The sequence below is a fragment of the Cupressus sempervirens genome, chromosome 2 (assembly GCF_028749045.1).
Source record: "Cupressus sempervirens isolate cs-2001-9-10 chromosome 2, ASM2874904v1, whole genome shotgun sequence".
Lineage (NCBI taxonomy): Eukaryota > Viridiplantae > Streptophyta > Pinopsida > Cupressales > Cupressaceae > Cupressus > Cupressus sempervirens.
The window spans coordinates 601039819-601056531 of record NC_143119.1 but is presented as its reverse complement, the minus strand read 5'-3'; the positions used below and the strand labels follow the sequence as shown (position 1 = coordinate 601056531).

The 16713-nt window shown below is 37.4% G+C and overlaps 1 protein-coding gene across 3 annotated transcripts in view; it reads right to left on the bottom strand.

The window, feature by feature from the left end:
• Positions 1-16713, bottom strand: part of LOC149574826 (glycine-rich protein) — a 164836-nt gene that overhangs the window by 75547 nt on the left and 72576 nt on the right. For all 3 annotated transcript variants that reach the window (XR_016360101.1, XM_089814664.1, XM_089814665.1), the window contains exons 8-9: positions 9591-9810; positions 9202-9255 (exon numbers count right to left, since the gene is read on the bottom strand). Coding sequence is in view for 2 of the 3 variants with exons in the window: in XM_089814664.1 (XP_089670790.1) it covers positions 9202-9255; positions 9591-9810 (274 nt within the window). In the remaining variant the exon portion in view is untranslated. The remainder of the gene's footprint in view (positions 1-9201; positions 9256-9590; positions 9811-16713) is intronic.

The following is a 16713-nucleotide window of genomic DNA, read 5'->3' as shown; positions in this document are numbered from 1 at the left end:
CACTGTGGAAAAAGATGAAAATTGTACCTTCAGCATCCTATGTGGATGCATATAACCATGCAATGGACTTGGAAAGCCAACAGAAAATGGGTAAAATGAAGAAAAATAGATCATCATACTCAAAAGATTCATCCTCCGAAAGCAACAGCGACGAGGAGTCAACTAAGAAGGTTCAAGTACTACAGATAGACATGTTACATATGATGGAGTTCAAAAACATGAAAAAGAATCATGGCCAAGTCAGAGAAGGGGAATTGTGGTGTACGGGTTGTTAGAAGGGCCACAAAAAGGGCTCCTTCCCGAAAAAACAATTTTGCAATATGTGCCAAATTACAAGACATTCCACCAAGGAATGCTCGTTTAATATGAAAATGAAGGGACATCAAGTATTACTAACACAGGAAGTGTCCACCTCGAGAGCAAGAATGAATATGAACAATGATGCGGTAACCTTAGGAGGGTACTGTAACAGCAACCGACACGAATGAGGCGGTAACAACAATAATAATAATAACAATAATGGGGGTCGAAGCTAGATACAGTACGATCCAAATGGATAGCCAATGATACAATGTTGTTCTTTTGGGGACACTTCGTTGGAGACTGTACTACGAAGGGAACACTACAGTTGTTGTGCAGATGGTGTGGCCATAGAGACCATGAGGATTCAAATGCCCTAAGCCCAGGGTGAACCTGTTAAGTACAGAAACATGTGATGATGAGGAGACATTAGCCATCACTCTCGTGCAAGAGGAAACGTATCGAAATCGGGAAGAGGAAAAGAAAAGGTTGCAGCAAGAGCGAGCAGAATTAGAAAAGGAAATGGAGGCTGAAAAATTGCAACCGAAGGACATTATCAGGACCTCAAGGAGGTACCTAGCAGAACAAAATATCATACAGCAAGTAAAGCAAGTTGAGGTTCCCATGAAGCTAAATGACCTTACAATGCCTCAATTACGGACTGCAATCCTGAACATGACATCATACCCGAAGGCAACGGAAGAGCCAAGAAAAGACACACAAGGTGGGAGCAGAACAACCACATCAGACCCAATGCTACTTGCATTCACCACAAGAAGGTACCCCACAGTAGTGGAGATGGGTATTCTTGGAACTATCCTCATGGACACCATCGTTGATGGAGGGTCAGGAGTGAATGTAATGCCAGAAGAAACATGGAAGAAGTTGGGGCAACCTATGTTATGGCCACCTACATTCCAACTACTCACCGCCGATCAACACGGGATCAAACCCCTAGGGACCCTGATGGCACAACCTGTAACAATTGGGACACAACCAATCCTAATGGACTTCGTGGCCATACCATTGAAAAGAAAAAGGTATCACGCCATCCTCAGAAGAGGCTGGCTAGTATAGGCGAAGGTAAAACACAACTAGAAAAGGAACACTTTGTCCATGGAAGGCGGAGGTCGTAGATTTGTAATTGACCTACATACACAGATGGTAGGAGAGGAGGTAGCATGGTCAGATTCCGAAGGCAAAGGGGACAACGAAGGGAAGAAATGAATGGAACCCAACGAAGAAGGAATCCTGAGACTTGAAGGAGGGTCCAACGATGATGACCTGGATTCGGTGAACGACCTACTCCATTGGCAAATGGAGGACTATGAGCTCTTTCCAAGCTATAACATGTTAGGGGTCGAGCATGAAAATAAAGGAGAGGAAAATGAATTTCCAAAGGAATATAGAGAAGTGAAGGAAGGGGAGGCGCAGATAGATGAAACACCTGCACGTACATTTAGTGAAGAAAAGCCTATTAAATACGATGATCCCACAGTAAAGACAATGAACTTAGGGGACGAGGCTAACTCGAAAATATATTTGTGGGAGATAACTAGGATCCAATTTTGAAAGCGATAGCATTTAAAATATTTATGGATTATAAGGATGTTTTCGCGTGGACGTGAAAAGACTTGAAAGGGGTACCACTGGAATTATGCGTCCACTGTATCCCACTGATGGAAGGAGCAATACCCGTACAGAAGCGATCGTACCAGATGAACAAAAATTATGTCGCACGGGTTATAGATGAAATTAATCGGATGCTTGAAGCAAGCATTATTTTCAGGGTATAGATGAGCGAGTGGGTATCCCCAATTGTGATATCTCTAAAAAAAGATACCACACAGCTAAGGATATGTGGACTTTTGATGCTTTAATGCAGTAACGATTAAGGATCCATTTCCGATACCGTTCACCGACAATAATTTGGAAGAAGTTGTGGGGCATGAAATCTATTCATTCATGGATGAATTTTTTGGATACAACCAGATATCCATCGCAAAAGAAGATAGGCTCAAAACAACTTTCATAGTAGAAGATGGGGTATATGCCTACAACAGAATGTCATTCGGCCTGTGCAACGCTCCAATAACATAACAAAGAATTATCAAATTGGCCCTTCTTAGCAAATCCTTTACTTCACCTAGGTGTAGCCTCTCTTTTAAAGTGATTTTGGATTTTCTTTTACCTCCCACAAGCAATGTGGGGTAAAACATCCTCCCTTCAAGAAGATTCATAAGGTTATTATATTATTTCTCCTTTGTTTAATTAATTTATTACCTAAGAAACATTAAAGGATAAAATTGAACTAGGTAAGGACACACAAACCTCATTTCTCTTCATTCCAAGTAGGGAAAAAATCAATCCATGCAAAGATAACCTCATATTCCATACTTAGAGCATTTTCCTTTGCTTGCTTGGTAGTGGGGAATTTTGACCCATAGTTTGCAAACTCTGCGAGTACTCTCAGAGTTGCTGAGTACTCTCATTTTTTTTTTGTTGGGCGAGTACTCTCAAGTTTAACTCTCGCGTATTTATAGATGTAAAAAAATGTAGGTAAAGATGTCGATGCAAGGAAAACACTAGATAAGATGCATTTTTCACATGATTTTACTGCTATAAAACTATGTGTTTTCTCTATTGAGATGTCAATTTATAATTCAATACAAAATAGTAATTGAATTCTACGAAGAATATATGTTTCTTTAAGAGATTTTAAATTTTAGTACTTACCGAGTTGCCGATTTTTTCTCGATTTTTTGTCAAGTATATGAAGAGTGTTTGCCGAGTAGAAAATTTTGGGCTTCCCGAGTACTCTTCGAGTCCAAGTTTGCAAACTATGTTTTGACCCATCTAGGGACAAGCCAATTCCCATACTTGATAAAATTCACATTCTTAGTCATCTCCAAGGGGGAAAGTGACTTATCTCCACAAAAATCCACACATTCAGAGGGACTATCCACACTTTGCATCCCAAAATTTTACTAAGTAAAAAACGACAAAGGGAAACTTGCCTTGCATTTGAACTCTTCATTCACACCTCATATCTTTGGATTCCGTGTAGGGAAGACCCATGTCTACATAGACTCTCAACACTTCAAATATTTTCAAGAAAATGGGGAATTTCATACTATGTCTAGATTTTGATCAAATTTAAGGTGGAAAATTCACAGTAAGTCCACATTTTGATCAATTTAAGTGGGAAAATTTATAGGAACTTCGGATTTGATTAATTTAAGTGGTAAAATTCATACTAATTATGGATTTTGTGTACTTTTCAAAACAAGTTTTGATTTTCCTTACGATTTTGATCATTTTAAACATGAAAAATCAGTTTCTATAAGGATTTTAAGGCCATTATGCATCAAATATGTCTTTATAATGTATTTTGGACTATTTGACTAGTCAAAATTTAAATATACTTAGTATTTTTCACATTACCCACTACAACTTGACCCAAAGGACTTTAATTTCAACATTCCCACTTTAAAGTTGCAACTTGACCACTTGATTTCTCAATCACCCCTCAATCTATAAAGCTCTAAACCATCAAAACCTTCCCAACCTAACAACTACGCACAAAAAGAGGGGCCCTAATTTGTAATGGGTGATAGTGTGAAAACCTTGCAACAACCCTGTATACATGCAACTATGATATTGAAGAAGTGACAATACCTAATGTCCATTCACCTACCCATTACTATGTTACATCCACTTGTAACTGACGAGTTCCTCAATTTCTCCATCAAAATAGTAATCATTAAATGTTTTGTTAGAGTTTTAGGTGGCTCTACAACACTCCCAAGATCAAATGAAAGACCAAGATAACTTCCACAAGAGATTGGTAAGACAATTGCATTAAGATGCAAAAATGCTATTATTGATTATGGACTTCAATGATTGCATGGACATTCCTAGACATTATTGATTAAGTCCAGTGGATTGATTAAAATGTACATAATAGGCCTCCTATAGGAAAAGTGATAAGAGACAATGATAAGGAGAAGATAAGTTATCACCTACACAAGGTGAAATCACATGTCCACTAAAGGTGGATCATCCTCCATTATGCACTGAAGTATCTGCAATGACGAGGATGATAATGTGATATGTGCACTAAAGATGGAATGAGATAACAACTATCACCAACTAGAGTGGAATTCTCCTACACCATGTGCTTAATTAAGGTGCAAACTCCTAGGTATCTCAATCACAAACTACTATGCAATGCATAATCCTATGTAAGGTTAGGTGTAATTAGTCAATATTTAACTACACCAACAACCCCCCTTAAATGCAACTTAGGGGAATGCACTTAAACTCACAATGCAAGATGGGTTTCGGCTACTAGATCATTTTAGGTACCCATGTACAATATGCAAAGCAATACATGAAATGCAATCTCTCATAAAGCAGAGAGAGAGAGAGAGAGAGAGAGAGAGAGAGAGAGAGAGCCTCATGGGAAAAATCCTCCCCCTAAAAGAGAGATGAAAAAACACTAGATGCATGGATGGATGGAGTACTCAAGAACCCCCAAAAACCACATACATCATGTATATACAAAGAATGATCCCCCCATAAGAAGGATGATAGGAGACATGATATACCGCCCATAATAAAGAAGCTCGTTGTAAGAATGGTGAGTGTTTGAAGACAAAAAATAGTCCAATATCTAAAAACAGTGTTTCTCCCCTTTGGGAAAAGATAGACCAAGTAAAAGTGTAGGAATGCTTCCCATTTTGGATAGGAATTAGGAAGTGAAATCCAAATGAAATATGATGATGATTCCATAAACCAATCCATATCCAAATGAAAACAGGATTAAGGTCTCCAAGTATGCATCTCTGAAGACTGAATAGGTCACTCCAAGCACCAAGATTCCATCACATCATCAAGTTGAACTGTGAGATGTGGAAAACCAAGTGAAGAAGAAGAATAAAGAGTTTCAATCTCTGAATATGGTGAAAAAGGTTATCTTCAACCATGATGCTATCATCAAAGAGAAGAGAAACCCCCTCAAAAATGTCTCCCAAATCTGAAATGAGAGACTCCACATATAATGAACCTATATCTAGCAAGTCTCAATCAAGAAGACAAATAGATATCTTTTGTAATGAATCTTTGGAATTGCCAACAAGAGACGAATGTGTGATCTCAACTGGAGAAGTAGGAGTTGCATGCGGAGTCGTTGGATCATCCTTGCTCTCAATATATGCATTATACTCAATCACATCTAATGTATAATCATCATAAGGAACATTATCTGCATTATCAAGAGGAATGAGGCAATCCGAAGTAGGATCATTTGGGAAAGGAAGAACATGTGTATCTCCGAAAATCTCCCAAATAATTGTCTGAATTGTGTGTGGACACTTAATACCTCTTAATTTGGGGTAGATATCATTAAAGAGACACCAACTAATGCTACTGCAAATCAAATTTATAATATGAGCATTCTTTTCTCCCCAAACATTTTGCTTCCCCTATGACTTTGGCTCGGGAAAGAGTTCATAAAGACGAGATAAGAGGTTAAGCCATCTACAATGTGTGATTATTCCTTTCGCCCATGACTCATAATTATCCTTATTCAAAAGTATTACCGGAGGATGTGTTTCATAACCCATGATTACATAAATGATACACTTCTCACCTCAAAAAATGAGACCCCACAATCAGGCTATAGTAGACTTAGATCACTATGCAAAGGTCCAAACTAAGGCCTATGCATTACAATTGTAAAACTAAGCCAAATTTTGAGAGTACAATTTCTGGTCACAGTCATTGAAAATTAATATCAGATCTGAAAAATACAGAAAAAAGTATGCACTTCCAAAAACAATTGCACCTAAAAAGGAGTTCATATAAGCCTAAACAAGGTCTTGGAAGTTGCAAAAATTGAGACTTGCAATTTCCAAAAAAACTCAAAAGGAGATATCCAAATTTACTTGCACCACTATCTAGATCGTGGAATTCTACCCCAAAACGGAAAAAAAAAAAAATTGCTCAACAAAAGGAGTCCAAATGACTGAGATATCGCTATTTGAAAATCACCTCTAAGTCCTAACATGTTTTTTTTAATCATTGCCGCCGCACCTCCAAAATTCAAATCGTTCTAGATTTGGTCTCAGATGTTCGATTTGGATGAAACAAAATTCAATTTAGTGGTTTTTGGACCACCCCTATATGATGTCAATCTCTGATTTGCACCAACAACCTCCAATTTTCACAAGCAATAAAAGGTCACAATACAAAATCCCAATTTTCCTCCAAATTGCGATGCCCAAATTGCCAAATTTTGCACCAACAATGAATCAAGCCAAGATTGTACTTCTTGAGAAGAGGTCTTCACACCTTCAAAGCTCCGATACCATGTTAGAGTTTTAGGATTACATTGGCAAGACAATTGCATGAAGATGCAAGAATGAATTATTGATTAAAGACTTCAGCGATTACATGGACATTCTTGGACATTATTGATTGAGTCCAATGGATTGATCAAACTGTACATAATAGGCCTCCTTATATAGGAAAGGCAATAAGCGACAATCATAAGCTATCACCTACTCGAGGTGGAATCACATGTCCACTAAAGGTGGATCATCCTCCATTACACAATGAAGTATGTGCAATGATGAGGATGATAATGTGATATGTGCACTAAAGGTGAAATGAGATAACAACTATCACCACCTAGAGTGGAATTCTCCTACACCATGTGCTTAATTGAGGTGCAAACTCCTAGGTGTCTCAATCACAAACTACTATGCAATGCATTATCCTAAGATTGATTAAGTGTAATTAAATATTTAACTACACCAACATATTTCTTTTCTATATTGTTGTCCTCAATTCAGAGTCCCATGGTGGCACATATGATAGTTTTGTCCTTAGTACTTGCACCACAACCTCAAAATAATAAGGAAATCCATCCACATGGAATGGAATGCCACATAGAAAGAAGAATTTGCCAATGTTGCCTCATCCTTCAAAAGCACATCAAAAAAACATTACTAGCAAATTTGGAGAGACACTTGTCACCCATGTTTACATTCAGACTTCACTAGACTTAAACTAGAAGAAACTAAAGTATGTGCACATAACCTTTTCAAAGTAGTAGAAACAAAACTTTAATGATCCCTCCTCCTTAGAGGCAAAGAAGCAAATGTGGGTGCAATTTATTCACTGCCACCACACAAATTAGTTATATCAAACCTATAATTGACATTTTGCATCAATTGTTGACATACTTCTACACACCTCTACCTCAATTATGTAGGTGGACTACCCCTGCTAATGTTGCTGTAAAATTCTTTCAAAGGAGACTTAAGATCGAAGTGACCCTTTGCATACTTTTTGTAGCAATTTGGATGGGTAATTAACATTTGTACTACTAATGGAACTAAAGGCTTCAACCCTAACTTTTTGTGTACTTCTGTCAAGTGCATAATCAAATTCAATTCAATTTTTTCAATCTCAAGAACCAACCTCATCCTTGCACTATAAAATTTACAAATTTAAAATTTAAATATTCAAATTCAAACTAAGCATAATCCAAGGGATTAAGATACAAGAATTTTCTTTTTCTTTTTCTTACTTCAAGCCCCACAAATTCCAGAAGCAAAAAAATTACACAAATAGAAATCCTTGTTTTTAACCTTTGTCAAGCAAGGATTTCACTTCAGGAGGCACAAAACATATAAGCAAAGGATACATGAATGTCAAAATCCTAATTTGACAAATATTTGAACCTCTAACAAATAAAATATTGCTACCATAAACTTAAAAAATGAGGGGAAAAAAGATAACTACTCCATTGAATAAAAATTAAATTGAAATTTGTATGAATATGCAAACAGTAAAACTCTTGGTTCATCACTAAAGTTAAAATTTGCAAACTAAAATGAGTATAACTAATTAGTTACTGCAATGAAAAAAGGAAAAACAAATTTGGGAAAAAAAGTCATCAAAAATGCCTATCTAAGGCTTGAAAAATGCTTTGAATCCTTTGATTTCAACAATGGATTTTGTCAATCTTCCTCTTTCTCTTGCTCTTCCTCTCACTATTCCTCAATCCTAATGCCATGATATTCATTTTGATCCCATGACATGCTATTAAAACTTTCAACTTTGTTGAGAGTTGGAATGACACTTAAATGCCTACTTATAAGTGTTTTGTGAGTGTTTAAGGTTTGGGTCTGAAGGCTTGTTAAGATATTTCAAAAACATAATGTTTTTTTTTAATAAAACTATAATTTGCAGATTTTCACTTTGGGGGGCACTTGGGCAGCTATAAGACATTTAAGAGACTCCAAGGGCTACCCTGGAAATCTCTGGGGGATCATAAGTCTCCCAATAGTAACTATTAAAACGGGACATCCTATAAATGTCCCAACTGTCCACAAAACTTAGGTGGCAGGTAGACATCCCCTCCAAAAGACCATATGTCCCAGTGGTGTCCATATCCTAAGGATGTCCCATCCCAAAAATGTGGGAATTTTCATGGAGGTGTTTCTAGGGAATGCTAAATAAAAACCACTGTACAAGTTTCTTAGAAACTTAATCTGCTTAATTATGTGTAAAATCCAACTAAACATTTGAAGCAACAACCTTTGTTGGTTCCTCAGGAAGATTTGGAATAAGATATTTCCATATACAGAGCTATACTTTTTTTTTAAACCATATGTAGCATTTACCAAAAACAAATTTCAAGGGAATCTTTACTCAATTTCTGTCTATTGTAAAGCTATAAGCATATTAACTTGATCTTTTTGCCATGATTGGAAAAAAGGATTGCCCCAAACTAACTATAGAACCCACCTTTTTGTTTAAAATTACCTAAACTAATACTCAAAACTGTTTCCAACAAAACACGTGTCAGATCCCATGTATTAGTCTTACCCAGTACTTCAAAAGTTTCTGCTTCTCAAATCGCTCTACAGTTCGATTTTCCAACTGTAAAACATAAAAAATAAATGTTTTTCAGACACTGTCAATACAACACACATCTGCCATAATAATAACCATGAAGTAATTTAGAAAACTAGAGCAGCTAAATATGAGCTTAACAAAACAACATTCTAAGAATATTCGTAACACCAAGTAATTAAATGAGAGGGAACTAGAGAGCAACTAGATGTATCTATATAACTGTTTCTATTAGTTTATCTTGAAGAAAATTTAGAAGTTTACATTTTAATACAAACATCTTTCAGACGCAGTTCATTTGCTAAAGCCTAACATGGGCAAAGTATTCACACTAAAGCATGAAGTTCAGACCTTGCACACACCTCACGGCTTGTTTTCAGTTCGATGTAGTACTTTTTGTCATCCCTGCGATTCTTATCATAGCAGTCCATTTCAGCACCCATAATAATGCGATGAGCACCTAATTTTGTTCGTATTACAGCACAGAATTCAACATTTGCATCCACTATGTGTGCATCTTCACTTTCACTTTCATTAGGATCTTGTGTGGCAAGGTGCTCAAAAGAATAGCCCCAGTATGTTCTGCATAATAGGGAAGATATATTATAATCCTGGCATAACACCAAATAAAAAATAGTATCTTGAAAACCAAACCAAACAGTCTTCATTTTAGGAATCATAAATTAAAAGTTCACATTAGATAAATAGATACAAGTGATCGAACAAACCATGCACTGCACAAACTAAGTTTATATCAGGTACTACTCACTCTCATTAAATATTTCTGACAGATAACATTTGTCATCCCTTGTTTTAGAAGCTGGCTATGTTGTCAGTCGTCATCTCTTTCAGATATTTTTCACTTGTTTAGTCAGGTACTCAACTAAAGGAGGATCAATTCCTATGATTCCATATCCTTTTCCATCTATCCATTTACTCCAAGGAAAACATGACTTGACCTATCATAAACACAATTGGAGTACAAATAATAAAACCTCCAATGGGGAACATAACTTGGGTATTTCTAAAACAATCATACACCATCACAATGTGAATGTTTTTACAGGAGTTAAAAAATTAATTAATATAAATGTGGCTTTTTAAGTGTGACACACTAAATATCCGGCAATCAAAGCTACTCCTTTTGTTAGGATAAAGAATCTCTGGAGGCTAGAGTTAGTTGAACAAATCCTTAGGAGCAATATACCAACATAAGTTATACTCCTAGCCGAAAACCCTACATCGTGATCATCCATCTGGAACTTTACACTCAATAGCAAGCACCTTATTACAAATCACCTCACATGGAAGTAGGGCAATGGTTTCAATGCAAATTCTTCGGAGGACCCTTGGGAAGGTTTATAATTTCCAACAGAGAATGTTATATTCTGTTTCCCTTCCGTCGCTTCCAACTGTGAAATGGCTATCAAGTATTCGTCAGAGGCGCAATTGAAAAGGCTATACGGTAGTATTCTGGTAGACAATGCACACAAGGAAGTTCGTATGGTAGTGTTGGAGTGCAACTGGAAGCCATATGGTAGCAAGCAATAGGGCGTACGGTAGCAAGAGAAGTGATCGTACGGTAGCTTTAGAGGAGCTCATATAGTAGCTTTGGAAGAGGTCATGTGGTACTAATGGGATGATGTATGTTTTGTGTTCGTACTATAGCAGGAGGATACTAGATGATGATGGAGTTGAGCATTAGGTGAGGAGATAAGAGGTCGTGCTTGACAGGGGGATGTAGTGCTTTGCAGTTCTTCAAATTTTGCTCAAACTAAGTCCTCCATAATGGATTGAACACTTCAAGGAAATAATACAAAAGGCACCAAAGTAGATTGAGACAGTCACAGATAGATATAGATATATTCCAAACTAAAATGGTTTTCCAGATTTGTCAAATCTGAAGCAAAGAAGTACAATGGATGGAATAGGGTGAGGGTCGATTCCCACCAAAATCGGAAGAGCCAAGTAGGGAAGATCTTTCACTTCCGAAATAGCAAACAATAGAGAATCCCAATGGGAATTCACAGTAAACAAATAATTCAAAATCGCATACCAACCACTACCTACATGCCATACTTAAATACCCTTCGAAAGAACTTCCCGAGGATTTGCAAAGATAGCCGACGGCCACACCTACGAAAACAATTTAAAAAAAGGGTCCAAGATATACTAAATCAATCAAAACCACAAATACACATTATTAACTTGGGCCTCATCTTAATTAATTAAAGTAAGTAGTTAAAGGTCCACAATTAATTAATTAATTAATTTAATTATTACATTAAAATTTGGGGACATGACAAATCCTCGCTGCCCAAAGATTGTTTGCCCTCAAGCAATCTGTCATCAGACAAAATGCCAACAACTCCATGGTCCTAAATCAAATGTGCAGGCGAGACGAGTGAAATGACATCACTCCTCCGCAACACCACATTGTCATCAAACTTTTGCTACACCACTCTGATATGAATATTGTCGTGTCCTGAGTCACCCGAATCCCAAACTTGAAATTCATTTGTGTAATCCAGCATGATTGCTACCGGGGAGTAGACTTCATAATTAGCCAACTGTAAAGATTGCTCTTGCAAATAATCCTCAATCGAATAAGCATCACCAGGAGGTTGAACAATTACCGATAAAGCTTGCTTATTTGGAGGGTCATTGGTAGAACCCAAATTCCCATCAAGTTGATTGTCGGCGTTAGTTCAATGATATTTGTGCAAGTACCTTTGTCCAAAATCATTTTCTTCATCTTGGTCTCAGGTACCAAGTAGATTTTGTCTTTGTGGTAAATGATTTTGCCAACCACCTTGTATCCGTCAACCTGTACTTGACCATACAATAGTTGGTACGCAAAAGTATTCTTGGAGTATTCGACTAACAGATGTGCCCTCCAATCGACAGGAAACTGAGCCATAGTGTAATCCAAGTCAAAGCTCTCTATTCTCCCAACAAGCTGGCAAAATCACCAACTCTAATACCACTGTAATGTTTCGTTTCCCTTCTGTCGCTTCCAACTGTGAAATGGCTATCAAGTATTCGTTAGAGGCACGATGGGAAAGGTCGTACAGTAGTATTCTTTTAGACAATGCACACAAGGCCGTACAATAGTGCTGAAGTGCAATTGGAAGCCGTACAGTAGCAAGCAATAGGCCATACAGTAGGATTAGAAGTGGTCGTAGGGTAGCTTTAGAAGAGGATGTACTATAGCTTTGGAAGAGGTTGTACAGTACTAATGGGATGTTGTACAGTTTGTGTCTGTATGGTAGCAGGAGGATATTGTACGGTGATGGATTTGAGCATTAGGTGAGGAGATAAGAGGTCGTGCTTGACAAGGTGATGCAGTGCTTTGCAGTTCTTCAGATTTCACTCAAACAACTAAGTCCTCCATAATGGATTGAACACTTCAAGGAAATAATACAAAAGGCACCAAAGTAGATTGAAACAGTCACAAATAGATATAGACATATTCCAAACTAAAATGGTGTTCCGCATTTGCCAGATTCGAAGCAAAGAAGTACAATGGACGAAATAGGGTAAGGGTTGATTCCCACCAAAACTGGAAGAGCCAAGTAGGGAAGATCTTTCACTTTCGAAATGGCGAACAACAAAGAATCCCAACAGGAACTCGCAGTACAACAAATAATTCAAATCGCATACCAACCACTACCTACATGCCATGCTTAAATACTCTTTGGAGGAACTTCCCGAGGGTTTACAAAGATAACCGACGGCCACACCTATGAAAACAATTAAATAAAAATGGGTCCGAGATATCCTAAGTCAATCGGAACCACAAATACACATATTATTAACTTGGGCCTCATCTTAATTAATTAAAGTAACTAATTAAAGGTCCTTTTATTATATAAATTAAATTATGGCACCAATTAATTAATGAATTTAATTTAATTATTACATTAAAATTTGGGGACATGACAGAGAATTCCTGGCTACAATTATGAAATAGACAACGGAAGAGATGGGGAGCAAGAAATATTTGGCTTAAATCATTACAGATGATAATAGGATTACCTCAAGTTGGAAGTGGTAAAATGCTAGGAAGCGACATGTAAGAACCCCAATTGGTTCTAACTCTGCCAACTACTAATTTCTCAATGCAAATGTGACTGATTTTTTAATTAAATATGGAATTCCTTGAATTCTTATAAAGTGTTGCCAGGCAAGACAATAGCTTTGCATACAAGAATTTAAGAAACAAATTTCCAAAGCATTGATCAAGAACCTTTTTTATTAACTGAGATCATATACAATACATGAGGAAATTAACTGAAACTTATTAAAGATAACCAGGAATGGATCACATGTATTATTGAGCACCAAATAATGGATGCAGCTATTATGAAAAGAAATATTCTTTGATGCCAAACTGTGAATTTCAAAGTTGAAGCATTGAGCTATCAAAATGTGCCCTTATCACATCAACCACTGCCCTGAATTACCAAACGCACTTTCTATGTCCTTAGCTGCTGCCTGTAGATGATAGCGGCACTCTACTTGAAATAACAGTCCCTTACAATGTTTACCACTGCCCAGAAATAATAAACAATGCCCTCTGATTGATGACTGCTGACTGCAAATAAAGAGAGGCTGCCTAAACTCTGAAAGCTGGCCTCTAATGGCAGCAATCTAAATAAATATCATTCCCAGCAAGCTGTAAATTGATACTGATCTACAATGCTGGATCTTACCCACAATTTGAACACCAAATTAAGCACACTCTTAAAATCTGGATGAGATTAACGCTGGCACAATTCAGTGGCAGACATCACCAAATTCAAAGTGCTTGGACATATGATAATTATCGATTCTTCAGTCTCTCAGACCCTGGAATTTTGAAACCCTTATTTCAAATTCGACACGCACAAATTCATCAAATAACGATGCACAATAGAATAAATTTTCCATTTGACTTGAATGCATTTATAATACTCAAATACAAATCGGCTGGAGGCTTCTTCATCACAATTTCACAACTTAAACATCCCATTTCCTTTTGATATTGACTGTCATCATCAACAATTAATTCATTAAATGCCCCTCATGTAAGATACTGCTTTGCTTTTATTTTAAATCATTGCAGTAATTGTTTTTCATGTTCTCACGCTGACTTAGATAAAACATTTAATAATTTGCCCCTTTAATATTATAATCATTTAATGCACTTTTTAAAGTCGCTTGGTCCCACTTATTAAATAACTTTATAATGAATTTATCATTAATAAAGAGACTTTATTAAAGAAAAATAATTTCAATGTGCTCAATCAAGTCATTCATCCAAGTCAGATGATGAAGTCTGCTAATACCAAGTCTAGGTGCACTGCCCAAAATAGCAACATGGGTATCACTGACTTACTATAAACAGTAAGTTCCTCAAATTGAGCCAACAGACAACTGAGACAATTGTTGCACACACCATGAGTATGAGTGCCCCTGATAGATATAGAAACTTCTCAACAAAGACTAACTATAAATAGTAAGTCTCTGAATAATTGCTCCAATCAACAATATTGAAAACACTGCCACCAAGCTGCTTAGGTGCCCTACTAAAGATGGAAACCCTGACTTTCCCAGAATAGAGACTTGCTATAAATAGAAGTGTCACTCTGACTCAAACAAGAGCAATACTAAACATCCTTGACCTATGGAGTGGGGAAATGGCCTCTGGTGCTGCCAACTGAGACCCTCTACCCATCTAATTCACCTACGATGCTCAAATAATGGACTAATCCCACAAACCCTGATGCTCACAAAAAATGGAGACATTGCAGTCCGCCCTACATAAGATTGCTTGTTCCCAAGCAATCACGTCTGCAAAGAAACTCAACTACACTAGAAGTCTAGAGGAAGACTATGAATTGCCCCACACTGAAACCCAACTGTTGCAGCACCAACATAACCACAACTGAACAGAAATGAACAACCACCCCATATGTCCGATTTGGCACACTGAAAGAAGTTTTTACCCTAGTGTCATAAGGGCGGTGGTGGGCGAAAACATCACGTAAGACTTAGTGGTGAGCTTTACAATCCTCATTGTACTATTTGTTCATAAGACAAGTGTTCTTAGACCTAGGAGAAGGGAATGGTGGTGTGATGAAATAAGGAAAAGGCAAAAGGGCGACGTCCTAAATAGAAGTGGAAATGAGATCACACTTGGTAGTCGAGCACTCAAGAGGGAAAAAGTGGGCATCGGGGGGAAAGAGTTGCTTGAGGTAGTGGATAAAAAGATCGTAGTCACCATCCTCAAAACAAAAAAAGCTACGAGGTAAATAGTTAAGGGGATAGGCAAGGGGGAGAAGGGGGGAAGAGTATAGAGTGGATAGATAGACAAAGGAGAGCATAATTGACAAGGAAAATGTGAGTGACAAAAAAGTGGTGATTGGATGGGATGAACCCTTGGCTCGAAAGAACATAGTCAACCCCATGCACACACCGCAATGAGGCCTGCAAGTGAAAGATGTGTGGGAATCCAAGAAGCAAGGTAAGCCATTCAAAACCAACAAATCAAAGGACTCACAAAGCTAGATTAGATGTCAGTCATACTTCATGAAGGTCTTGAGGTATCATCCAAGGATCTTTGGAGACCCAACAAGGTCAGATATGTGTCCTCAACACCCATGGTATTCGTGGTCTGAATATAAGAAGGGGTTTGCACTACCTGTGTCCATGCATTGAAGTCACCAAAAATAATAACATCACTAGAAAAGAAGAACAAAGAGATGCTATTTTACAAGTCAAAGAAGGGGTCACCATTAGCGCCATTATGAACCACATAATTAGAAGAAGCTAAAGGTTAAAAACTCCAATAAAAATGTCTCTAAAGTGAGAGACAACACACTAGAACCGACCGAACCTAGAAGAACCTAGCCAAATCATCAAAGAAGACAATAGAAGTGTTCCCACGAAAACAATCACTAACATGAAAGGCCATTCTCTTGAACCTATGAACACATCTAAAAGCCCTAGTCTCTTATCTATAAAACGAGAGCCAATGTAATGTCCCTTTTTTGGGGACATTAGAGATAAGACGAAAAGCCAGGAACGAAGTCGAAGAGTCACAACTGCAAAAATAAAAGGAGAAGAGACCCTTTCTTTTGGTATGCTTGATTTACTATTCAGATTTCCAGTTTTCTCTTGCGAGAGTTTTGAGAAAGCTTTAGCTTTCAGCCAGTGTGAGGACGTAGCCTCTCATGTAGGCAGGCAGTGGACGAAAACCCATTGTCAGGGGAGATATCATTTCAAGTGTCTCGGTTGTGCTTACAGGTTCTTCTCTTTAGTTTTCCAATCTGACTGTAGAATTGTGTTTAAGATTGGATTTATAGTTGCTAGTTATTGTATTGCTATTGTATAATACAATAACGTCTTACAAGTTATCTAGAAGTTGTTGGTTATGGTAGTGTTGATATCTAATGCAACAACGTACTTCCGAAGTGTGAGAAAGTTACTAGTTTTGTACTT